At 47.4% G+C, this 26,412-nt stretch overlaps 1 protein-coding gene across 3 annotated transcripts; it reads right to left on the bottom strand.

Annotated features, from left to right (window-relative positions):
* Positions 1–20,436, bottom strand: LOC108937736 (enhancer of polycomb homolog 1-like). Of its 3 annotated transcripts, XM_018757857.2 has the most exons (15): positions 19,913–20,436; positions 19,624–19,729; positions 8,356–8,515; positions 6,988–7,133; positions 6,669–6,875; positions 6,385–6,533; positions 6,150–6,303; positions 5,713–5,886; positions 5,280–5,369; positions 5,058–5,191; positions 4,287–4,624; positions 2,085–2,203; positions 1,460–1,601; positions 982–1,366; positions 1–833 (listed from the first exon to the last, which is right to left on the bottom strand). In XM_018757857.2, exons 2-15 carry the CDS (start codon positions 19,693–19,695, stop codon positions 761–763), a joined length of 2,343 nt encoding a protein of 780 aa, XP_018613373.2. In that variant the 5' UTR covers positions 19,696–19,729; positions 19,913–20,436; the 3' UTR covers positions 1–760. The 3 variants fall into 3 exon arrangements, with proteins under 3 accessions (XP_018613373.2, XP_018613372.2, XP_018613370.2); XM_018757856.2 differs by having other exon boundaries at positions 19,624–20,436; XM_018757854.2 differs by lacking the exons at positions 19,624–19,729; positions 19,913–20,436 and adding an exon at positions 17,565–18,026.
* Between the last annotated feature and the right edge of the window lie 5,976 nt (positions 20,437–26,412).

Below are 26,412 nucleotides of genomic sequence, written 5' to 3'. Positions count from 1 at the left end.
AAAAAAAAAAAAAAAAAAAGTGCTCAGTGAATTTGGAAGCAGCACAAGCTTCTGGAAAGAGACTTCATTCCTGATTTGTTACTTGTCTTGGGACCACAACTGGAAGATCCCAAAAAGCGATGACCCACCACCGTCCCGAGCCTTGAATCCCTGCCCCCCCCCCCATACACTTCTGTATGTATGTCACCATTATTTCCACATGATACACAGAACAATCGGGACCCAACCTGGGAACCCAGTAATGTTCACAATATAGAAAATACCGAGGAGTCCATAGCTACCTAACACACTGACTACAGCACAGGAACCAATGAAGGTACAGTGTACAAAGAAACTGTAAACACAGCACAATAAATAGGTAAAACAGCAGGTTCCGCACCATGCACATGTGATGACGTCCGTCTTCGCTACGGCGCTCTCGCCTCACTTACCAGTTGCAATTTTTTTTTTTTTTGTTTTACTTTTTTTCCCAAGTGCAAAACATCACAAATGAACAGTTCTGTATTCAAGTAACATATATACAAGTGTATTACAAATACGGAGTACTGTACATAGAATTGCCATATTCATAATTTACAGATGTTGATGCTTCTTATTAACAGTAACAAATAAATGAAAAAAGCACGAGATGAGCATTGCAATCGAGTCCCGACAGTTGCCACGGAAACGACGCGCTGCACTCCGCCATTCCCTGTGTCCACTATGCTACAATGCATAGCGCCCGGGTGAGTTTCCATGCCGACGCCCTTCCTTCCAAACACTACGTTACTTCCATGGCCACTGTACTGTCCGCTATACTGTTCAACGCTGTCGTCTCTTGATCGTGATTTTCCCTGTGGGGAAACGCAAAGAGGAAGAAAAAAAATAAATGGTTGAGTATCATTTTCTTCACCAACAGAACACTGCCACTTGATTTTCTGCTAAGAATGGCCCAGGCAATACAGGGGCTCTGCACTGGTACACTACACTGATCAAGCTCACCTGACCACCATGTCCAGGGAAGACGCGGCAGTGACCTTAGGCACCTGGCAGTTTGCGGTGGCGGCAGCAGCCAGCTTTAAGGCAGATGGTGGAACGGCGGTTAGAGTCCTGGGTATGTGCCGTGCGTTGAGAGTGGTGATTGAGTTGACGGTGCCGCCTGCGGATGACATGCCCAGGCGCACGCTGTTCCCCATCAGGACCTGAGCAGCGGCGCCATGGCCGCTGGGTGTCTGTGCAGTCATGCCGCTGCTGTTGGCAGCAGAGGGCTGGTGGAAGGCGGGCGCTGCTGTATTTGCTGTCGTCGTGGCTGCCACTGCTGCTGGCGGGCTCGTGTTAACCAGGGCTGCAGGCGCGGCGCTCGCCAGGTGTAAGCCTTTGTAGACACCTGGAGGAAAACCCCAGAAGAGTGGTGAGATGCCACATGCAGAGACTTTCTTGTGCAGAGGACAATTTGTTGCAAAATGGAGGCTCCACTTACCCGAGCCTGGCAAGACTCCATTGACACCGATGCCCAGCACAATCTCCTCCTTAGCCTTGATAGCCAGCAACTCTTCTGTGGTCACCAGGGCTGAGGCGGCGAACTGGGCACTTGCAGAATCCAGCGTCTTTGACACTAAACCCTAGTGAAGAAACAGACGGTGCCTTGTAAAGCGTACAGTGGAGAGGGAAGGAAACAATGAAAAACAACATGCCAGCAAGGTACTATAGAGCAAGAAGTTCATGACTCAGTATGTAATAAACATTTATATCATTAATTTAGCTGACACTTTTCTCCAGAGCAACTTAACTGTAAGTAGATTAATATTGTATAAATGGGTAAACACAGCTGGGTAATTTTATTGGAGCAATTTTTAGGATAGGTACCTTGCTCAAGGGTACTGCAGCTAGAGGTAAGATTTGAACCTAGGACCTTTAAGTCCAAAGGCAGCAGCTCTTACCACTACAGTACCAGCTGCCCAAACTCCACCCACTGCTTATCCTAGTTGGCCTTTAGAAAGAGTGCGCTCCTCCAAAGCATCAAACCTGGGAACCTCAGGCATATGCACAGGTTGGGCTGGGAAATAGCAGGGGTGTAGGAAGAAGATGGGATGGAGCGGACAAACCTGTGTTGTCAAGGCAGCCGGGGCATTGCCTGCCTGCTGCTGCTGGATCTGCTCCAACTGCTGCTTCTGCATGAGAGCCAGCTGCTCCTGGTGCTGCTGGTACTGCTCAGCCGTGAGCGCTATTGGGGCACAAGGAGACGGGGTTCACACTGTGTCCATACACAGAGCCAGGAGCTATCAGGGTATTGTGTTTGCTGGGGAAGCAGTCCAGCAGCCTCCACACTGGTAATTTCAATTTGAAGGACCTCTTTCACAAACTTTGTGTATTCAAACATTTATATTTACAAAAATCAGGTGTATGAAACAGGAATTACTGTGGTCTGATGTTTCTCCACCTAACTATTTTTGGTTTAATAAACCATGAGCGTGAACACACACTGCGGAAACAGTACTAAATGCGTTTTGGAAAAAGAGCAGCTGTTCGATATAACTGTTAGAGGTTCACCACTGCACTGAATGACTTAGACCTGGAAAATCAAACCTCGCATGAAGGGTATGACACACCCTTCACATTTACACAAAAAGGTACAGACCCATAGAACATCATGGTACCTTCTGAATAATACCAATCATCAGCCCTGGAAGAGTGAATGAAGATACACCATCTGGCTCAACTAAACACTCTTACCGTCATTGCTGGTACTAAACAAGCTTGTCTTCTTCATGAACTCCAAAAGAAGAAGAAGAAAAAAAAAAAAAAAGGCGACACACACACAGCTGAAACAAATGCAAACCTGACCCAAAATTGCTCAGGTTCTTGCAGGTGACAGACAGATTAATATAATGCATTGGCCAGTATTCCTACTGGAACAGTTCATGGTATAGAAACAGAGAGTGGGGCCTCAACCAACAACTCTCAAAGTACAATTTCATGTCCTTAATGGCCGTGCTACCTACTGGCTGTTACTTTAAAGAACATTTGCTTTCCAGCAATGTCAGTAAACTCTCCAGCTTGGGCTGCTCTTTTGAACCCGCAAGTGGCTCTGTAGACAGGTAACCAGAAATTGTTTCTAATCTGTCTGCTGGAATTCATTATGAAGGTGATTTACTTAGAGACCTGGGGAGTCGTGTACAAACGCCTGAGGAATGCTGCGTAATGTAAGATACGGGACCTCCAGTTTGCTTGGTCACTGTGTGCTGACCAGACCCATCAGAAGGTGCAATGTTTCAGAAGGAGGTACACGGACAAAGAAACCCATCACAGGCTGCGAGGAGGGCCAGCTGAAGGGAAGGATTTAAATCAACAACAACAAAAAAAAATTTTCATTGATATTCCTTCACGGATCTGACAAATCGCCGTGTATGGAAGACCTGAATCCTTGAGGAAATGTAGCATAAGCGCAGTTAAGTGACTTTCCGAACCCTAACCTGATCACTCCCTACACCCCAGCAGGAGCACAAATCCTCCTCCACCTTTGACCAACTGATGGTCCCACCTACAAAGTGTTTAAAAATCAAAAACCCACAGGTTCTCAGCTTTGAATCCAAGGTGGTGGAATGAGCTCCCTCTGAATCCTCCTAGCATTCAAGAAGGGACTCATAGCCATTTATCTCCTGAGAGCTACATAAATGAGTCCATCTGCCATGGTTATCTAAGTATTTGCTTGTGAATGCCACTTCTCTAGGCAGCTACTTGAAGGATACAAACCAGCAGCATGGTGATGTCAGACAGGCTGCCCCAATTCTGGATCTAAATTTCATGTGTTGCTGATATACGTTAGTTTATAAGTTATGCACTGTTTTGCATAAGTGCATCTGATAAATGAATAAATATAACAGTCCAGCTCATTGATGTCTCCCTGCTGAGACCTTCTGCACGAGTGCGCATGCACGCACCAGTGAATAAAGAAAGCTGACTAAGGAGGTGGTGAGGGAAAAAACACCCCAAGATGCCTCCAAAAAAAATTTCTGCAGATGTCAAGACAAACATGCAAAAATCAGAGAGAGGGAGTCAAGGTGGGGGTTGAGATTAATGTAACACAATAATGTCTCGAATTTCATGCATGGAGACATTTTTCAAATTACCTTTTTAAACCCCTTTTACAATTCTAATTCTTTTCTCATTTTAGAGCATTAACTTCTGGCAGAACAACAAAACTTAGAGATGCAGAATTAAATAAGTACAACAGACTCATCTTTTGCTCAGGGCAAAATATGGTGCCAGTAGGGGATGGTGACAGTGTAACCGAGAGGCTGACTCACCAGCAGCTGGCGCTGGTCCAGGCCCAGTCCTGCTCTGGGAGGTCGATCCGCCCGTCTGTGTCCTGGGATTTGCCATGGACACGCGGGTCAAACCCCTGTACAGTCCTGATGAGTCTGAGTCTCGTGGTAGTGTCCGAGGTCTGAAGTGTCTCCACCGACAAGACTTAATGTTCAACAAGATGTGGCCCAAGTCAGGGGGTGCCGGTCGATCCGAGGTATTTGATTCTGAGGTACTGGCAAGCTTGCCATTCGGAGACTGCGCCGGCAGGGAGTGCATTTCTGGATCCAGCCCATAAAACACGTTGTCCAGGTCTGAGTGTGCTCTGTCCAGCAGGAACCTTTGGGGGTTGAGGAGTCACAATGAAAGGAGTATGTGTAAGAGCGCACGCACACACACACACACACACACACGGTCCTCCTCTGCAGGAATGACTTAACCCGGTGCTCTCCTGTCAAAGTGCACTGAGGACTAGAAACTTTGCAGGCGAGTGCAGTGAAGTCCCTACAGCTGAAACAACTCCGTGCTCCCCGATATGGTGCATTTATATGATTGCATATCTCCCCAGAAGCAAAGCAAATGTTTCAGCAGATTTTCCATTCAAACTGCTCACTTCTGAAAAGCCGAATCACAATCGCTCCAGTGCAACCATGTTCTAGTTTAATCAGTAAACTGTGTCCCCCTCAGAACAACATAGCTGACGACCATGACCATTCTTGCTTCCCTTTTATTTATTTATTTACCCCTTTAGGAGGAGCCATCTCCACACTTACCTGCCCCCTCGGCCCACACGTCGCCGTGCCAACCCCACACAACGGTGGGGAACTGTCAGGGTGGTCAGGCTGTAGCGGTACCGCGGGTCACCGGGGTCGCACCATGGCCAGTTGCTGCCTTGGCCTGGCTGAGCCTTGACAGCGAACAGGAGAGTAAGTCAAGGGTCAGCAATATGGTGCTGCCATCAACATACAACCCCCACATCATCACAGGATACTTACAGCATAGTACTGACAGCCAGCCTTCCTGCGGAAAGCAAAGGGGCCATCTGGGTCGCTGTCCTCCTCAGCTTCCGAAGAGCCTGAAAGCATCTGGGAATAAATGAAAAGGGAGAGGGGTCAGTTCATGTCCTGATTGCCTCTGAGGAAAAAAGATTTACATTTATTTAGTTGACACTTCCCCCCCCCAAAGCAACTTTACAGCATTGTTACTTACTACTATTTACATATTTGTGCAGCTGGATAATTTTACTGGAGCAACTTAGGGTAAGTACCTTGCTCAGGAGTACTAGAGCTGGAGGTAGGAATTGAACCTGCAACCTTTGGCTCCAAAGGCAGAAGACCTTACCACTATGCTACCAGTTGCCCTCAGACTAGAGAAATGAATTAAATGCCTAGAAAATCTCAGGGGGCCAAGGGAGAGAGCCACACGCACCTGAGAGAAGGGCTCCTCGTCTGAGCTGGGGAAGTCGTATTGGTTCAGGTCCTTGGCGTTGAATGCTGGTAGGCTGGAGTGACCTGACTGCTGGGACACTGAGGACGATGGCTGTAAGACTTTGGGCTTCTTCTCGTACTTCCTTTTCGTCCTGACCACTTCCGTCTTCTCGGGCTGCAAAGGAGGTCATTAAAGTACATTTGAGCTTGATGAAATATGACTTTTCCTGGTCGGTGTTGTAAATTAACAGAAAGTTGTTACATTTATGGACCTTGTGCCTGATTGTGCAATCAAATGTGTTCTTTTAAATACTCAAATAGTCCCAAACGTTTGCCCAAGAGCGACTGTACTTTTGGTCACAATAAAGATTCCTGAACGCAAATAACTCCTAAAAGAATTAACAGGGGTTAGAAAGTCAAGCAAAAAGGGGCTCTAACCTTGGGCTTAAAGTCCTTGAGCTCCAGGTGATCCTGGTGCCGGAACTGATTACTGGAGAGGGGTATTAGAGGCATGGTGTACGTTGGCTTGATAAGAGCCCGCTGTGCCAAGACCTCTGCCATCACTTCCCCACCGAAATCCGCCATGCTGTACCTAGGAGGAGCACATGGTTCTTTTCAGCTCCATTCAAGTTTCTTGTGCATCCGTGCACAAACACACAAAGCAGGTCCTTACCTCTTTTCCACAATCTCCAGTGTGAGGTGCAGCAGCTCCCTCTTGCTCTTCTCACGTCGCTTGATCATCTCCAAGATGGTAACTGCACGACTCAGGTCTCTCCGTAGCTTCAACATCTTCTCATATGACGCTTCATCGTTCTTGCGGTTCTGGAGACCAACAAGTCCCGTTAAAGTGCCATACCAGCAGTAAAACACAGATTATGGATAAAGAGCCCAAGAACGAAACTGTGAAAGACTTCATGCCCTCCTAGTTCCGTCCTGCACTATAACCAGCAGGCATACCTTGCGTGTCTGCATCTTCTCAGTTCTCCGCCGGAAGGCAACATAGGGGTCGTTGGTACTGGAGCCATCTCGCTTCTCCTGCTTGACGACAGGAATGAGGGAGGCACTCTTGCAGGCCTTTCGCTTGCGCGTCCAGTAGTCAAACACCTCGCGGATAAGGTCGTCATCCTCCTTCAGAAGCAGCTTGGCTTCCTGCAAGGTGACCAGCTGAAAGAAGGTGCATGAAGGCAGGATGAGATTGGTGAACCACGACAGAAGAGAGCAGGGGTGACCCCAACTGTCCTTAGGGAACAAATCACACAGCATCAGCAGCTATTACCTGCTGTCCGCTGCCCTTCTCCAAACGGTCGATCATCTCCTCAAACTGTAGAGGAGTAATCTCCATCTTCTTCCTCAGCTTATTCACAAACGCCTCATCATCTGAATCGAGGTCATAGTCTGGCTGCTCTGTGTCCAGACTGAAAGCTGCACCCGGGCAGAAAAGCAGCAGTGAGCGTCTTTCCCCACACATTCCGCCATCTTCATCAGATCAGTACTTTCTCAAACTCAGTGCTCCTGCATGTATGGTACTCTTAGCAAGTCACTTGCTTTCTTTACACACTGCAGGTGATATGACCATGCAGCACCCTGATCCCGATTTAACCACACTGGCTTAGGCAACTGCATGCGACCTCAGGTCTGCGTCAGAGCCATCAGCTCTGCCAACGAGTCTGACAGAAAGGGAGCCAGGTGAAAAATGAGATGGATTGTTTACATTTAGTATGTTTCAACTTAACCAATTATAGGTGACTTCAAGAGGTTCCTGAGGAGTTTTCTCAAGTGACCCAGCAGAAAACAGGATGAAAATGAACAATTTTTCCTGAGGAACTATATTGTGCTCCTGTATGTAAACTTGGCAGCCAACATATATCATCACTGTTGGGCCAGAAGGAAGGCAACATTGACTGATCCTGCCAAATGTGTTTAGAAATCTCTTTCGCCACATGGCAGTACTAGTGCAAATTCTGTCACTGGGGGTACTGCATATCTTCCTGACACCAAGCCACTCATTCCTGTCTGCTTTAGAAGGTGGTGCTTGGACAACTTCAGAGCAATATGCTCAAAACCACATTCTACAGGTTCTCAAGAGAATTATGCAGCAAGGGGGTCTCTGTGTCTAAGTACAAATTCCTTTAGCACATTTCTGCTCTTTTAAATATCCACACTCTCTGATGTTAACTGAAGCTCCCCCTGGTGTTTTAAATGTTTAGCAGCACCAATGAGACTACAAAATGGCATGACAAGGTGTCTTATATGATGTATCAAATCTCTCCTTAAAACAGCAGAGGGTCAGATGGTGCATCCAAACAAATATAAAGGATCAGCAAACACCATTATATAGAAAAATCTAATGTCCTCTAAACAAATACATTAAATCTGGCATTCGTAAAACCTAAACAAAGCAGGGAGAAGCAAAAATTTATACCAAAGCAGCCTGTTCTGAACACACATCACTTTAGAAAGAAGAAAAAAAAAGAAAAAAAAAAAAGCAGAGAACAGGAACTCACTGAAATGGAAGTTCAGAAAGGATTAGTGCCAGCACAGAATGGAGGGCATCAGTAGGCGACCTGGACTGCTCATAACAGACCATGACCCCACAATGTTTAAATCAACCCTTGGTCAAGGACCGGCACATGGGACAACTCACGCTGTATGTGAATGAGCTGCTTTGGCATCCTGAATTCCCCAGGGTAGAGGGAATCGTAGTAGGAGATGTTGCTCTCTGCCTCTGGCACCGGAATCACCATGTTGTCTCGCTTCTCCCCGTAGACCTGCTGTGCTGAAATTGCCCGCTGGAGGTGGTGCTCCTGTCAAGAGCAGAGGAAAGAGATGCCGTGAGCCAGCCTTGCTCACACTGGGTAGGAACACAAACACAGTACAGCTCTTAGGTCACAACATGAGAGCTCTGTACTGATTTGAAGTCTGATCTAACCCTGTACCCAGAAAGACACCACTTGGTGATAATTCAGCACTCAAGATGGTTTAAAAAAAAAAAAACCCTCATGAGTCTCCCTGTACACTCATTCAGAGGGAGATGAACACAGCCTGATACTAAACTGGAAGCTTCCCCCCCCCCCCCACAATCAAAGCCATTTTTCAAGGTATATGTCATTTCTCCACCGAAATAAAAAAAATCCTGTGGCTGGAAAACCACAAAGCCTGATAACCGAGACTGTACTGTAGGAAAAAACCAAACCATGGTACTAGGGAGATCTTCACTCCCACTGCATCTCAACATAACTGAAGTGTATGCTGAGTTTGAAGAGAAGCAGTGCCCAGCATCCAGGGCGGCAGCTGCCAGCTACCACATGCTTACTGTGACCCCTGGCTCCCCCCCCTTGTGTGACCGCGGTAGCCTCGAGTCATGGTCCAAGCCGTTTGCTTCTTTCTGAACTCAGGCTGTCAGACTACGCAGGCGGGAGGGTTAGGGCCCGACACACAGGACTTGCTGAGGGTGGACAAAGCTGCCAAAACAAACTGAGGCGCTCAAAACCCACAGCTTGGCCGATCTTCTGCATATCATGGTCACAAGCAGCACCGCAAAAGTTGATGTGCAGCTGCACCTTCCTCCACAGTGTTGACCCTCTCTCAGAGCTTTTCCTGAAGAGGACAAAATTATGCTTTTTATATTGATAGGAAACACACAACTGAAAAAGTTGATGTTAATGCCAATTCAGTGGTAATGTTGACTAGAAATCCACTCTGTGCTGAGCCAAGGTCATCATCAACCCCAAGAACTCTGACCACCAAGCCTTGCTTCAGTGGACAGCAGTGTTAAACATAGTTCTGCTGGCTGTGACCGAAAGCATCTGCTGAAACGGCTCAACATCGCAGTTCTACAAACCAACAGGAAAACTGCACTACAACACAAAGCTCACCAACTCCTTACATCACTAACAGCCAAGCAATGAATTTTAAACATTTGAGCTTATAATTAAAAAACAGGTGCAGCAAAGCGCACTGAAACAGGAGTGTCGGAATGCCTTAATTCGTCTCATCTCCACAGCCATCTTGTGTCAACTGTTGGTTACTGATAAAATGAGAACCATCATTTCAGCTATATTTAAGATTCTGACAGAACTGGCCAATAATTTGAATTACATCTCCACTGAGCTTTTACAGAGTAGTTTAGGAAGTAAGTCACTGGAGTTAGAGAGTTCCAGCCCCATTTGCAAGCTGAGGAGCCAGTGAACCAAATTTACTCCAACATTCAGCTCAAATCGTAGAAGCTTTTACGGAAGGACTGGGTTCATGTATTTACAGTACAGATCCTGGCAATAAGCAGGTGGCATTGTAACATCAGTGTTGCCCAGTGTATCAAACTGGGCCAAACAAGACACACAGATTGAGTGCAACCAACCATCCAAGGAAATGGATGTAAAGAAAAAAGCTGAACTCAAGACATGAGGTAGAGGCATTGTTTTCTGGAGAGCTCCAATGTGTTCAGGAGGAAAACTACATTTAAAGAATACTGTAATACAATACAATCACTTTGACGTTACAGGCTAGAGGAAGAGTGATGGGAGAGGGTTCTAAATTCCTTATTACCTCACAGCCACACTTCTCTATCACCGACCAGTCTGTACATCAAGGGCTTCTACTGTTAATGGACAAAGAGCAGCTTCATCTCAAGATATGGGGCAGCGTGGTGGCACAGCAAGTAGCGCTGCTGTCTCACAGCGCCTGGGTAGTGCGAGAACGTGGGTTCGATCCCCGCTCAGTCTGTGTGGATTTTGCATGTTCTCCCTGTGTTTGCGCAGGCTTCCTCTGGGTGCTCCGGTTTCCTTCCACAGTCCAAAGGCATGCTGTTCAGGTTCCCCTATAGTGTGAATGAGTGTGTTTCACTGATGCACGGATAAGTAACCCCTTGTAAGTAGTGTATGTAGCAATGTAGCCACCTTGGTGAATAAGGTGTGTGGGCTAGTAACACTACATAGTATCCACTGTAAGTTGCTTTGGACAAAAAGCATCTGCTAAGTGAATAAATGTAAATATGGCAAATAAAAATAGCACAACGAAGTTCCCACTGTTGTGAACAGGTAACACCAAGATGAATCACAGTCTGCTCTGGTGAGAGTACCAGACTGCACTGAAGGCAGGCAGGAAACAAGGATTATTAGGGCTCCTAGAAAGTACATCTAAAGAGTTCAAAAACTGTTTTCGTATGTGAACATATAAGTTACGTAAAAACAAGACTGTCTTTCCAATCAATGCAGACAGTGTCACACAATAACCCTGCAGATATACAACTGTCATGGTACCCCACACCAACCACCTTTTAGACACTACAGTCAGGTGACAGCCTGATGGACCAAAAATTGTATTTATAAAATTCTTCAGAATGCTTCAGATCTGTCCAGCTGTACACTCGCAATGGCTTCATATGCTAAGAAATGCACGTCTGAACTGAAATCCTAGAGACAAATCAAAACTTGTTTTTTCTCCCCCTGCTTTTAGCCAAGTTTATTTAGAAGCACCACTTGTACAGTAAGAAAAACAGTTAGCGGTGTCAAGAGACATCTTTAACATGAACTCCACTGACAAGTTCCTCACATGGCTGCTAACACATATTCTTAAATCTGAACTGCGGCATTAAATATAAAATAGCCATATAAAATGAAATGAGGAAAGAAAAAGTGGAGGGAAAGAAAAACCCATGCTCAATGACCCACTTCAGTCTCCAGCCCTTTATCAGCATTCTTTATAAAACATTAAAGATTTAAAGAAACCCAGGTGCCCCCGGAGCTACTTGAAAATGAGATACAGCAGCATGACCCAATACTAGCGGAAACACCCAGCAGCCTGCAGCGACGGTGACCCCTCTGCTATCAGAGCCCACGGGTTGTCTTGCGTGCCAGACACCTGGCAGAGCTCCAGCGCACTGAGGGAACAGGGGAGATCCCAGCACATGCAAGGAGGAGAGAGCACAGCACAGGGTACAGGGAGGCGAGGAAAGCCAGAAGTGAAGGTTCCCAGGGAATAGCACTCTCTGCTCTGAGGGACGAGGAAGTACACGCAGAGCAGAGATGGAAAGGTGAAAGACTGTTGCACTGTCCATCCTAACCAAGTGACTCCAGCAGCTGTCCTGTGTGTAACTTCAGCACACTGATTCCATAGAACAATCAATTAAATCAACTGGTTTATAAAGTGCAATTTGTGCATGTAGCTACCCTGTCATGGACTAGTGTTCTACCCAGCATGTATAGATGATACCTTTCACAAGCAAAAGCACCAGGCAATGACAGACACCCCTCCGCCTCCACGATGGCAGTGCACAAAGGAGAGCCTTACTTCAAACCTGGGGCAGCCAGTTGTGTAGTGGTTAGAACTAGTACCTTTCAACCCAAAGGTTGCAAGTTCAACTTCCACCTCTGGCAGTAGTACCTTGCGCAAAGTACTTACCCTAAATTGCGCCAGTAAAAATTACCCAGCTGTATAAATGGGTAAAGAAGTTACTTGACACTAAGTTGCTTTGGAATACAAACATTTACATTTTTTTGGGGGAAAAAAAATCAGCTAAATTAATAAATAAATGTAAACACTATCAGCTACCTTCCAAAAGCAGCACAGGGTGGCTGTGAGCACCTCTCATGGACTAACTAAAAAGGACCCTGAGACTGTGACCAAGACTATACTGATTGATGGACTGGGTCAGACACTTTGATTTACCATGTTTACAGCATGTGTATGAAAGCCACAAGCAAAACAGTGGCCTACCCAGACACAATCCTTACACACACTAGGCTGCTCCTCATCTTTCCTGCTGCAGGACCCTCCTGAATGCGGGCTCATTTTTTACATGGAAATGGGACAGACTACTGTGACTTGACACCCCACCCCCAGTCCTCACTAAACTCTTGAGGGTGTGAGGAAAACTGGGAAATCCACTGAACTTCACGAACAACTCAAGTCTGTTCAAAAACAGACTAAAGCCAACGCAGCACATTTCCAATGCTTGAGGAAAGAACATCCTGTTAGTTTTTTCATTTAACATCTCTTGAGTTTAGTGGAACATGGTGTAATGAACCCCCCCATCCTTCAGAACTGCTGAATCCCTCCCGGTACTCAAGAAGGGTCCGAAACATCTAATCAGGCGTTTCCTGATCCATAGACCTACATAAATGAGCCCAACACCATCTGCTACGATTATCTATGAATTTGCTCTTTCAATATCACTTCTGTAGGCAGCTACTTGAAAGACGTGAACCAGCAACATGGTGATATGACAAACTATAAAACGATTTCAGAAACATCATAATGTCTGCACACACATTTGAAAGGCTTATTATTACAGTGTAGAAACCAAACCAAAATTTGAACACAAGGTACATAAAGTAGTTTTTACACTGATGAGTTATTTCCCAGTACAAATCCCAGCATGCAGATGTACAGCTTTTCTCACAAAAAGGAAGCGATCTATCTGAAATACCTGGACAACCCAAAGGAGGCACTCTGCTACAAGTAGCTGTGTTTCAGTCTCATAATAGTATTAACAACTAGCACTCTGACACTTTTCAGCAAAGTGGCTTGCAGTGTTAGATCAGTGTATTAAACTCCCTAGTCACTCACACACTCTACACAAGAGCAATGTCTCTCTCACTCACACACACCTTCCTGATTTTCCTGCTTTAGGTCTACAATCTGCTGTCTTACAACCAAGAGAGAAAGCAGCCATATTCATCTGTAAACAGGCCCATCAACCATTCAACACCAGAGTTCAACAGAAACACACCCTCATCACCCCACTGACAATCAGATCTTAAAGGAGCAGGTGGCACAGTGGTTAGAGCCATCACCTTATAATGCAGAAATGCCCTGTTCAAATCCCACCTACTGTACTTACTCCCTACGCAGTAAATTCAGCTACTTAAATTGATAAGCATCTGCAAATGGCTTAATGTACAACCTCACCAGAGGAATGAGTCAGATAAGCCAAAAAATATTTACAATACATTTGCAAAGAGAAGCCTGCATTAAGACAGACCCGCCTCCCCCCAAAGGTAACTCATCTCATCAGCTCTTAATGAACATCTGCAGCTTTATCCTGGCAGCTCTGAATAACTCTCTCTCACACACACACACAGAGAACCAATGTTTCTCAACCACGAGTGCCCTGAGCAGAAGACCAGGGTAAAGCATACATTAGCATTAAAAGAGCTCCAGATAACTTTATAACAAATGATGAAATGAGGATAACTACGCAAACAACAAAATCAACTGGTCTTCACTGCTTTAAGGCAAAATTATGCACTCAAGCTCCAAGGGAGCCATAAAACAAAACAAAGGTTAAAATCATCATTACTAAAACACTAAACTGTGGTTCTGATCAACATTCCCACAAGTCTGCTGCTTATCTAATCCCACAGAGAATTACCATATTCAGCATCTCACATCCTCCTTACTTACAAAGCAATTGACAATGCAAATGCTTAAACCTTTTCATACACTTTTATAATACCCATAAAGACAGCTGATCACAGTCCAGATCAAGAATAACCAACATTCACAAAAGGTCCAACTACAAACACGACTGTAAAACATTCCCACTGGAGGCCCAAATCTGATTTAAGGTGGTATACCACAAGGAGGTCAACCACCACCCACTTTTGGCACCGTATGTCTTTAGAGCAAACAGCAGGGGGTGTAATGGTTAGAGCATTCAAAAACCTAGGTTCAAATCAACAATACTGCTGAAGTCCCATTCATCTAGGCACTTCCTCTGAATTCATGCAATCAATGTAACCATTACCCTGCTGCACAAATGGGTAAATCACTGTGGAGCTTAAAAATTTGTTTTAAAGCAAAGTGTCTGACACTCATTATAGTAAGAGTAATTCCAGCAATCTGACCATTTGAAACATCAACATTCAAAATATCCCACTGAAAATCTGCAAGAAGATAAGTTTACCTTCATATTCTGCGGGTAACAAACGGTGTACACTGACCAAGTGTTCACTCACTGCAATCCAGCTTGGCACAATTAAAGCCCATTCTGTCCAACAGCGCTTGGACTGTTACAGTCACCCATGAACCCGCAGGCAAAGGGCAGTCGGTCACACGGTCAGGCTGGCGAGTAGCTCTTGCCACAGAATCAAGTTCAGCACCACCTCCCAGCTGTCACAACCTAGAATTATGCAATGAGCAGGACTTGCTGACAATTGGCCTGCCCCCTTCGAACCAGACACTCCACCCCCGCCACAACATCAATCTCGCCTGTAGGGACCACAGCATGGCAAATGGACAGTGCCACTGGGGAGCACCTGACATGACCACAAAACATTCCTCAACTGTGAGGGAAACTGAAGGAAACTGCAAACAATATTGTATTTTACTTATGACCACCCTACAAACACACGCAGTAAGGTTAATTTACATTTATTCATTTAGCGGATGCTTTCCTCCAAAGGCACTTACAATATCATGTTACTTGCAACTGTTTACCCATTTATACAACTATCTAACTTTTACCGGAGCAATTTCAGGATAAGTACTTTGTTCACGTGTACAACAGCTCAAGATGGGATTCAAACCTTAGGGCCCCAAAAGCAGCAGCTTTTACCACTACACTACCAGCTACCCAATTTAACTGCACTAAGACAACTTCTTTGTAACACAGCCTGAGCTGCATGGGAGAAAGCCATGAGAAAGAGGCACAGCGTTGCAGATATTCCTGAGATGCACCATTACAGCCACCAGCTAAAGCAGTAGTTAAAGAACCCTAACCTGGTACACGTCCCAGCAAGTTCATCCACTGAAAGCTTTGCAGTCTTAACACAGAATCAAGAACTTCAGCTGCGCACCCCCCCCCCCCCCCCCCCCCCCCCCATCTTCAATACCCACTTGTACAGTGCAGGGTCATAAGGGCCTGAAACACATTCAGGAAATGTGAAGCAGGGTACAGCCTGGACAGAACACCAGTGCATCACAGGGCAATTCTCTCCCTCTCTCTCTCTCTCACACACACACACAAATCATTCACATGTTCAATGAAATAAAAATGTAAAGTACAAGCTGTTTTGAGCAGCCAGCATATACGTATAATTTCACATCGCAATCAATCTTTACTTTCAGAACCAGAACCAAACCCCCGTTTGCACCCAGCTCTTTGCATCCAGCATCCCAGCAAAGTAGCCAAGACTGCAGCCCAACCGTTCGGGTACAGATCAAGGTACTGGAGGCTTTACCCTGAAGGGTCTGTCAACACACAAGAGGCAGGTGGTCTCAGTGAGCTCTGCCAACAACTTGTTTACATCAACACACCCATAATCCTCTCACTCAGGTGACAACAGATTCCAGGCATGCAGCACCTTTGCACTTGTCAGGAGACGTACAATATGGACCAAGTGACTGACTTTGCGGAAGAGGGGGACTAACAGTCTTCATTGGTACGCCGCAATCCTTGTAACAGACTGCCCTCAGCCAGCTACTATGAGATTTTAAATAAAAACAGGGACAAAGCCAACGTGCTTCATCATTCATTCAACAAAACACAAAAACAGAGAAGGCTGGAGAGGAATTCCAGACACCTTCTTGACAGCTTGCAGTCGCTGTCGACACTGGGACCTCGAACTCAACAATGAAACAGAGCGACAATCCTGACAGTACTTTAAATTTAAATGCAGATCACGTTCCACTGCAAACTGTGCTGCACTGGTTAATGTGGTCTTTTCACACGTGTCCTGTACACAAGAAGTCAGGACCCGGTCCTTCGGCTGGCAACGCTGTCCCAGGCTGCGAGCGGACACAGCAAATGGTCCAAAATCAGCAGCAAGGTTCACACGGCTGAGTCCCGTGCGAGGGAAATTTACATCGATCAAGCGACAAGCCAAAAGCAGGAGTGAGAAACGACTGAGCTCGATCTGAGTCACAAGAAAACTGGTCTGGTTGAGCATCAGCCCTCCCCGCCGGCACATCAAAACACAGCCACGTGCCACAAAGTACCTACCTGATATATATATATATATATATATACACACACACACACACACACACACACACACACACACACACACCAGATGTATTACGTTGACATCATGTATGACACTTTTTTCCCCAAAGCACCAGAGAGTCTGAAGCTACTCAATTACTCTGTGTTTACGCATTCACACAGCAGGACATTATCAGCAGCCAAAAACAACAGTAATGTCACGTACATAGTATAAAAACATGGGCACCTGAGGAAACCAGGCAAAAGCACGTCAATCAATGGATGGATGCTGCGTCGCTACGTGATGTTATCGATCGATGTTTTCATAATTAATACACACATTGGCTCCCGAACTCGAACCATAGAGAAACACCGACAGAAATAAATCAAAACAAACTGTTTCATTACGTTACCGTTTAGTTTTTAATAACATTAACTTAACAGACGTTAAAAATCCCGCACTTTCTCGGACGGAGGCGACTGACAAGCACGTGGGGGCCGGCGTGCGCGCGCGCCTCCCTCGTCGGTATGCCGCCGCTGTGGCTCGCGAGCGCCACCGCGCGGCCTTCCGTCCCGCCCCGCCCGCCGCGCGCCACGCCGAGGCCCACCCGAGGCAGGAGAAAGGCGACAAAATGGCGGACTGGGGCGCGGTCACGTGACCCCTTTGTGTTCTCCAAACCATTTCCAGGCAAAACAAACCGCTACAACCAGAACCTGGTACACGTTTCAGAACCAGCACACGGCCATGGGTCGGACCCCGACGTCCAGACTCACTTAGCTCGGTGTCTTTGCGGCAAAATGACCGTCTTTCTGCGAGGAGGAGAAATGGCGGCCATTTTGTGCAAACCTGCGCAGACGAGAGGGGCGCCCCTAATAATGCGAAAACCGGGATTATAGCAAAATGTAGACTTTTTGACGAGGTAACGTACCGATTCCTCCTCTTTCTCCATCCCAGTCGGCATCTGCGGTACTGCCCGGTTAATGGACGCATATTCGTTCAGGTCGGGCAAGTCCTCGCAGCGGAAGACGGGTAGTGGCTTGGAAGCGTCCAGCGCCCGCGCCCGAAAAGACAATTTACTCATTTTTTTATAATTCGAGATGCAGAATAAATCTATCCGATCCCCTAGAATTCAAAACTGTCCCGGTTAGAGTTCTCATTGATGGGTCTGTGGCGTTCTCCGATAGTCAATTGTTCGATTGGTAGAAATGCATGTACACAAATGGCGACGCGAGCGGAGCCCGAAAAGGCCCGGATCTTGGTCGCTCTCTTTCGGTCTCTTTCCACAGTCGCTCCGCTCTCTCTCCCTGGCTCAATACGCCATGGCCAACATGGCGGACATTAAAAACTCTTCAGCTCTCGGTTCGCTACAAGCGGCCCAACCCCCCCTGCCTGAGCCGCCGACAGCCATTCCCACGCGGCTTCGCACGCATGCGCGGTCGCAGACGCGCCGACAGAGGCGGGGCCCGTTTCACACACTTTCACACGAGCAGCGATGGAAGCCCCGCCCATGACCCGCCCAGCCGGACACACCCCTCAGTTCGAATGCCGGGGGGAAAAGGTGCGCGCCGCTCGTGCCCGCATTCCTAGTTATAAACATCCCGATTGGACGTGCTGCGCAAAACGACGAAAGAAAAGCCCTTTTCCAAAACCGGATTTCTACACGCGAAAGAAGTTGGTGTTCGTATTGCTGCATGATTAAACTTCACCACGTAGGTGTCGTGATTAAAAAAAAAAGGCACATCTTTTAAAGGAAAGGAAATATAACAAGAGTTAGCGTCCTCTGAATGCACAAATTAATTCGGATGCATTTTTTTCCCCAATGTCACAGGAAAAAAAATATCATTACTGCGTTTCCACACTCGCTGTGAGGCTGCGCTTGTTCCGATGATGCCCCACAGATGGGAAATGTCTCCCTCTGCAGGTGGGATTTAAAACGACACGCAGCATTTCCACACACATTCTGCTGTACAAGTATATAGACTCATCTAACAAAGTGACTTACAGAGTGAAGTTTGTATACTAAGATACTTACAGCAATTCCCCCGTTTCAACAGCTGGGTAATTTTTACTGCATGAATTCAGAGTAGGTACCGGGTGGTGGGCTTGACCGGTGCCTCCCTGTGTGGCGGGTCTGGGGTTCGAGTCCTGCTTGGGATGTGTGGCGACTCCGCGTTTCTCCCTGCGTTTGCCTCCCCCAACATGCAGAGGAAGGACCTGGCAACCCACCTACGTTCCTCGCTTGAGTAATCGCTATGGGTCAGGTTCGAGTTGGTACGCATGTAACGCAGTGGTGGTGCTCAAGGATAACGCGGCAGGGGTGGGGATTCAAACCCAGGTCTTGAATACAAGGTGAGAGCTCTCACCACTACGCCCCCTACTGACAGTGAAATGAATCCTGTAGATTTTCACCAAGAGCAGCAAAGATGTGAAGGCACTCGATTCGCCACAGCAGTTTACATGACGACGACCAACTAACTAAACTGGCAAAGTGACACTTTGGAGGAAACTGAACTTTGCCTAAAGTGTTTATGCTCAGTTAGAACTCAGCAAAGCTTAAAACAACAAATACCGTCTTTTTTCAATCCACGGAATCTATTACCTTTCACACCAGTACCGTAACTGCAGAAATGAGGCCATTTCTCACATATTCCCTGCAAACACATTTGTAAATGTAAATAAAGCAGCTCGAACGCCTTTTAAACTGTGTGCGCACTGTGGCTATTTCACATTCTTCTGCAACAACTCGCTAAACAAACAACCTTCATATAAGCCTGTTATAAAGAGCAGAAATCTGCCAAAATTTTCAACCAGTTCAGCACCAGGGAAGCAAAATCTTCCCTGGTGCTGAACTGGTTGAAAATTTTGGCAGATTTCTGCTCCTTATAATGGGAGCAACCAAGGTGTCCTTTTTCTCAGTTGCACAATTTAGCGATGGGACTTGGCAAAACGGCCCGGTGAGCAGCTCAGAAAGCACAGGAATACCTTACCTCTGTCAATCGGACAAAAAGGGTCCGACTGCGATCCAAACGCCAGCGTGGAGGAACGTTCCGGAACCGCATCCATGTCCCCCATAGCAAAGGTCCTCATCAGCACCTGTACAGGAGAAAGTTTCAGAAACATTGAGTAACTCCTGAACATCCTTATTCATCGTGGCGCCTTAGTACTGCTGCCGACGATCAAAACCAGTAAACGTGGTATAAAGCAGAGGGAATACCGGTAAAAAAAGTACACATACGAACAGGTAGTCCGGTGTCGACAGGAGTCAGTTCCACTCACCCAGGCAGCGCGACCCCACCGCAGTGGCACCTGAAACGGCTGCGCGCCGCGCTCATGCAAAGCGGCCGGAAGCCAACGTCTCCAACAGGTGGCCGCGTGGCGTCAACCGTCACAAATGCGTTTCGACTTGGCTCTTTGCCTCGTGTTTGATGTGTGATGTTCGAGGGGCCGCCGCTGCAACAAGCTCAGCGTCGCCGGTTACGGAAGCCCCTCCTGGGATTAAAACCTGCAGCCTTAGGATCAGAGGCTGAGCTCGAACCACCGCACCTTCTGGTTTTTCTTTCAGAGAAACTCCTCCGCCACAAGGGGGGGGGGGGGAAGGGAAAGGCACCGAAACACACCGGCTGGAGCCGGGCGATGAGCTGGACACCCACTCATGTCGTGTTCTTGGATGTTTCATTTTCAAAGTACGGCGGATGGTCCTAGTCTTGGATCTCGGTCCTGAAACGCGTGCGTTGAGCTGTGCGTAGAGCTTGGCATTATGGGGCAGCGAAGAGCACAACTGGCCTGCTGCCGCCTGCCCGTGGGCTTCCTGTCCCGTAATGCTGAGCTCTACGCACAGCTCAACACACACATTTCAAAAACACCCAGTAAACCAATCACAAATCAACTGGGGGGGGGACGGGGGGACTTGGCAAATAACTCAGTAGAAACACTTCGCAAACCAAGTAACCCACCCAGCAAACTACCCAGCTAAATACTGTGGAACACCCCCATACAAAGCACCTACTTTCCCAAACTAACTAACTAACTAAACCATCTGGCAGGAGAGAGAAGAAAAAAAAAAAACTGAAAAACACCTAGCAAACCACCCTGAATAAATGCAAACCAGGGGAAAACACCATGCAATCCACCCCACAAACCATGTGGGGAAAATCATCATACACCATCCAGCAAACTTAAAAAAAAAAAAAAAAAAAAAAAAAAAACACATCCATCCGTCCATCTTCATTAAACACTAGTTCTGGTCAGGGTCGTGGGGGTCCAGAGCCTATTCGAGAACCACCCGGCGCAAGGCTGAGGTGGGGGGGGTACACTCCAGCAGGTGAGTTTGGTTACGTCCACCTTCCTGCTGACAAGTCGTCCCACGAGCAGGTCACCGAGTCGTTGCGTTCACGCCTGCTCCGCTTCCTCGACCTCGGCGACCCCTCCACAGCCACAGCACCCAGGTAGGGACCGGAAGTGGGTTGCCGCTCTGCCGTGTCACGCAGGGTCAGACGGGGCCACGCGAAACACTCCATCAAACCAGTGGACGGAACACGCAGATGAGACTCGTCAGCCGTGCGGTCCAGACCTGTCCAACGGCAGCAACATTTTTAAATGGGATCATGTGACATTTCCTATTTTTGTCGTTTAATACAACATGGCAAAGGTTTAAGAAAAAGACCAACATGGGCATTATGGTCACAGGTGGCTGACTGCTCTGAGTTTGGAGTTAAACAACAACCAGAAGGATGCCTGCAGGAGCCCTTTAGAACTGCGGTCAAGTTCCATCCATCATCAATAACCGCTTGTTATTGATCGTTGCCTCATTACCTCAGCTGTCCAGTGGAGGGCATCTGTGGTCCAGAGTCAATCCCAAAAAACATAGGGTGTGAGGCAGGGTACACCCTGGATGGACAGCAGTCCAGCTCTCTCTTACACTCACACACAAAGGGAAACGGAGAGTCATCAATTCACCTGAAACATGCCTTTTGAGTGTGGGAGGAAACCAGAGTACATGGAGGAAACTCACATGAACACAGAACACGTAAAATCCACACAGACCGACCTGCATTCAAACCCACAACCCAGGAACTAGGAGGCACCAGCGCTACCTGCAGCTCCACCACGGCAACCTTCCGCTCCCGGTGTACTTTAACTAATCTGAAAGAATGGGAGGGGCTAGATTTTCCCCTTTTCTAGAAGGCTCTCGGCGGATAATAACCGATCTCCGTTACGCTAAATGAAATTAGGCCAGTTTTAAGGACGGCGGCAGAGTCGACGGGCGACAGGGACAGCGCGGTGGAGGGGGGGGGGACAGGAAAAGCAGGAACCAGACAGAATTTATACTGACAGGGACATATTTTTATGATAAAAGAAGACGCCAGTCATCTCTGCACAAAACTCACTGCGGTGTTTTTCACCGAGTCGTCTTAGAGCCACGCATCACCGTGAAGCTAACGGACCCTGAAAATATAATAAATACGCAAGTGTTCGAACCCCGAGTAAGTACACGGCAGAGTTGAGCTTCGATTTTCAGAGAGAAACCAAGCGCACAGAGACAGATGGAGGACAGTCCTGCCTGCACTGCATCATCTATAGTTATTAATATCATCATCATCATCATCATCATCATCATTTACTTTATTCATCCGACACTTCTCCAATCTCACTTACAGTATTAGTTTCGCGCACTAAGATACACTGATTTATCAATTTATAGAACAGGGGCTGTTTTGTGCGGTGAATAACTGCTACGCCACCTGCTGACCCAGTTCAGCCAAAGACTCACTGCTCGCTACCATTGTTGTTAAATTATGGGATGTAGGAAAGGGACCGGGCTGGAGTGGAGCTCCCGAAGGGCCACGGTGCAGGAAGTGCTGTGGGTTCGAAAGCCGGGTTGAGCCGCAGAGCACCCCCTTGAGGGACTGATGGGAATAAACTGTTGCCCCCCCCAGGAAACCTCAGGAAGAAACAGGTGTGTGAGAACCCTGAGGTAGGTAGTGTGGATTGAAGAGCGTTGGGGTGGGGGGGGATGAGGGACAGCGGATGAGGGACAGCGGGGGATGAAGGAAGACAGTAGAGGACAATGTGGAGTTAGAAGTTGTTGCATTATGAAAATGGGTGGAGATGGCAGACAGAGTCCACACTGGACACCCGGCAGGGACAAAGTCCACGCAGTCATCAATCGAGAGACTGTCCGCAATAAACGGTCATCAATCCACGGTCCACGGTGCGAGACGTGAATGCAGGAGTGGTGTCCAAGGAAGGGATGTCGCGTGGACTTGTTGGATTCCACACACACACACACACACACACACACACACACACAACGACACGAGTCAGAGAAAACAGGACGATGCACACACAGATGTGACTCGCGTGGTTTGTTACACGTGTGCTACGTGTGTGTGTGAAGCACGATCATGGGCACACCACCATGCCGCGAGCACTCTATGCGCGAGATGTGTGCGTGATGCGTGCGGCTGCGTGTTTTCACCTGAAAAGAAGTGCAGCTGGACGGACACAACTTTTCCTTTTCCCACCATCATCAGCGCCAGCGAACCGTTCGGACAGACAAAAGGCGGCGCGCGTGACGGGTGTGTGATGCGCGCGAGCCCGCGACTGCGCGCTGTGTGTGTGTCCGCGCTTTAGCACTTTGACGAGATACGAGTGACGAATCCACGGGCAGCATTAGCCGTGTGCTAACCGTGTCCTCTCATCGCAGGCGGGAGCTGTTCTCCATCGCATCGTCGATACGACTCCCTCCCCCCGGCGCGTGGACACACACCCGCGCGTCCTCCTCCTCCGAACCATGACCGTCACACAACACGCCACACACACACACACACACACACACACACACACACCGACTCACCCCATGGCTCCGCCACGCTGGACTGCGCCCATGATCCACCGCACGCAGCGCGGAGTCTCGAGCGATGCGGCTCGCAGCGCGCGACCGGCGGACGCCGCGCGGATACATGATAACAACGTTGTGCGGATGTTGATACAATGTTGCCTCAACGTTGTCGCGCCCTTCCTCGGCAACGTGTCACACTCACAGATCGGGCTCCGCCAGCGTCCGGCGCGGCGAGCGGCGGCTCTGCCTGGCGGGAGGGAGGGAGGGAGGAGGGGTCCCAGCCGGCGGCCCCGGGTCCGAGAAGACGGAGAAGCAGTCGGAGACACAGGGACCCTCGGCCGACGGGGAACAAGTTTGAGGATGAAAGGGAGTCTCTGCGCCATTGGACGGCCGAGGCCACCAATCACCTGTGGAGGGGCACATCGGGGCGGATCGGGGCTAATCGGGGCACATCGGAACCAATCGGGGCGCATCGGGGCTGATGACGTCACTCCACTGAGAAAGTTCATCGTCAGTGTTGTACGCGCCTGAACGAATTGAGTTGGGGGCTCAAGCGCTTGGGGAACACGCAACCTACCTATTATACTGCTTAACGACGACGATGATGATGATTATTATTATTATTATTATTATTATTATTACGGGGCAGCTGGTTGCATGGTGGTAGAGCTACTGCCTTTGCCAAAGGTTTGATCCCCACCTCTGGCTGTAGTACCCTTGCTGGTCAAGGTACTTACTCTAGATTGATACTGTAAAAATTACCCTGCTGTATAAATGGGTCAGTCATTAGAAGTAGCTTATTGTGCAAACCTCTCATTGTCATTCACCTTGGAGAAAATGTCACAGCTCATGATACTAAAACTTGAAACTATATTGTACCATCAATCTCTGAACTGAGTTTCAAGACCAGTGACCAGGACGTTGAACCTCAAGCAAAAGAAAAAAGTCCAAGTTGCTTCCTGTACGATCCTTTGCCGTGTAATAATACAGTCATAACAGAGCTCGAGTCACTGAACTGATGAAAATGCCAGTCATCCTAAGTGTCATCTGCTGCCCTTGAGTCATCGTGAACCAATCACTGTAAACACGGTGCCACCAGCCCCTAGAGTGGTGCACAGAGGAAATGAGATGCTGCTCAAATGGATCTTCAGGGCCAACATGACCTACCCTCCTCTATTTATTTCATAACGCACATGTAATGTAATAATGTAATATAATGTAATACTTCCTGTAGGACACAACTTTGTAGGCATTTACTGAGCTCTGAAGCGACATGTAAACGGTCATGGTGATGGACCAATACAAAATGAACACGCTAAGTCACTGGCCACAACCTGCAAATGCAGTACTAATGCACTGGTAACGGCCTACAAATATGTTAATGAAGTGGTGACTGGCTACAAATACATTAAAATGCACTTGTGACTCTCTATGAATATGCTAATCACCGGTCACTTTCATTAATATACTAATGCCATGGTCACTGCCTAATACTAATTCCATTAAATCAGCTTCATGTAGAAATACAAAAGAGGAACATCAATGCTCATTTATTCACGTATAATACTTATGTATGTGTATGTAAGTAGCCGGTATTTTGGTATGATGATGGAAAGAGGGTTCAGCTCTATTGTGAGGTTTATGTCCAGGTTAAGAGGCCTTGCAAGGACCAGCATGATTATTGATCAAAACCTGCTAAATAATTTAGCGAAAATGCAGCAGTCATGCTGGGACCAGAAGCCTCAGAGATTCGAACTGCCGAAGAGATGGGACAGTGCGTCTTCGGACTGTGGGACTGAACCAGAGCACGTGGAGGAAACCCATGTGAACACGAGGAGAACATACAAATCCGGGAGCTGTGAGGCACCAGTGCTACCTGTTGTTCCATCTTGCTGACCTACACCTGATGTGCCTAGTCTGTTTTTCTTATATTGTAGGTGTGAATGAGTGGGCTGGGCTAAAATTTAATTTATTATGATGAATTATCATACAATTAGTATAATATGAATTTTCATCCTTTTCTAGAAACCTCTCAGCGGATAATAATTGATCTCCGTTATGCTAAATGAAATCAGGCCAGTTTTAAGGATGGCGGCAGAGTCGACGGGCGACAGGGACAGCGCAGTGGAGGGGGGGGACAGGAAAAGCAGGAACCAGACAGAATTTATACTGACAGGGACATATTTTTATGATAAAAGAACACGCCAGTCATCTCTGCACAAAACTCACTGCAATGTTCTTCACCGAGTCGTCTTAGAGCTACGCATCACCGTGAAGCTAACGGACCCTGAAAATATAATAAACACAAGATTGTCCCTCTAATCAAGGTACTTACCCCGAAATGACACAGTAAAAATGACCCTGCTGTATAAATGGGTCAGTAATTACAAGTATCTTATTGTACAAACCTCACATTGTCAGTCACCTTGGAAAAAAAGGTCAAATACTGTAAATTAATAAATAGTAGCAGCGCTACATAGAAACCAGCTAGTGCAGTTCAGTGGTTTCTTTTTTTATTATTGTTATTATTATTATTATTATTATTAGGTGACACTTTAATGCAAAATAAATTGCAGTATATGATGCATTCATGGCACAAGGTTATCTTTACTAGACCAGTTCAGAGTAAGTACTATAATAAGAGACACTATAGCTGGGCCCTGGCTGAAACTCCAGCTGTTCTTGACCACTATGCCCCCTGCTGTCCCGGTGTCTGGTTACTCTATAGCGGACAGTACAGTACCACACTATGCAGAGTTGCCCCCACTTCCAGCTTCCTGACATTGTGAGCTCTGTTACCCTGGTACTCCCAGTCCTGCCCCCATTGCACCATGGCACAGTGGTCAGCTGACCTGACAGACACCCCCTGTGGAGGCACTGCGCACCTGCTCTCTGCATCTGCACCAGGCATCTTGTCTGGACTGCAGGTAGATTC

This window comes from Scleropages formosus, chromosome 7 (genome assembly GCF_900964775.1).
Source record: "Scleropages formosus chromosome 7, fSclFor1.1, whole genome shotgun sequence".
Classification (NCBI taxonomy): Eukaryota; Metazoa; Chordata; class Actinopteri; order Osteoglossiformes; family Osteoglossidae; genus Scleropages; species Scleropages formosus.
This window is presented reverse-complemented; position numbering and strand designations above follow the sequence as displayed.

Coding starts and splice junctions, on each gene's coding strand:
- LOC108937736 (XM_018757854.2), bottom strand. CDS start 17,717: ATGAGTAAATTGTCTTTTCGGGCGCGGGCGCTGGACGCTTCCAAGCCA. Junction 8,516..17,564: donor TGGAGAAAGAGGAGGAATCG/GTACGTTACCTC, acceptor TGCTCTTGACAG/GAGCACCACCTCCAGCGGGC. Junction 2,204..4,286: donor TGGACCAGCGCCAGCTGCTG/GTGAGTCAGCCT, acceptor GTGCCCCAATAG/CGCTCACGGCTGAGCAGTAC.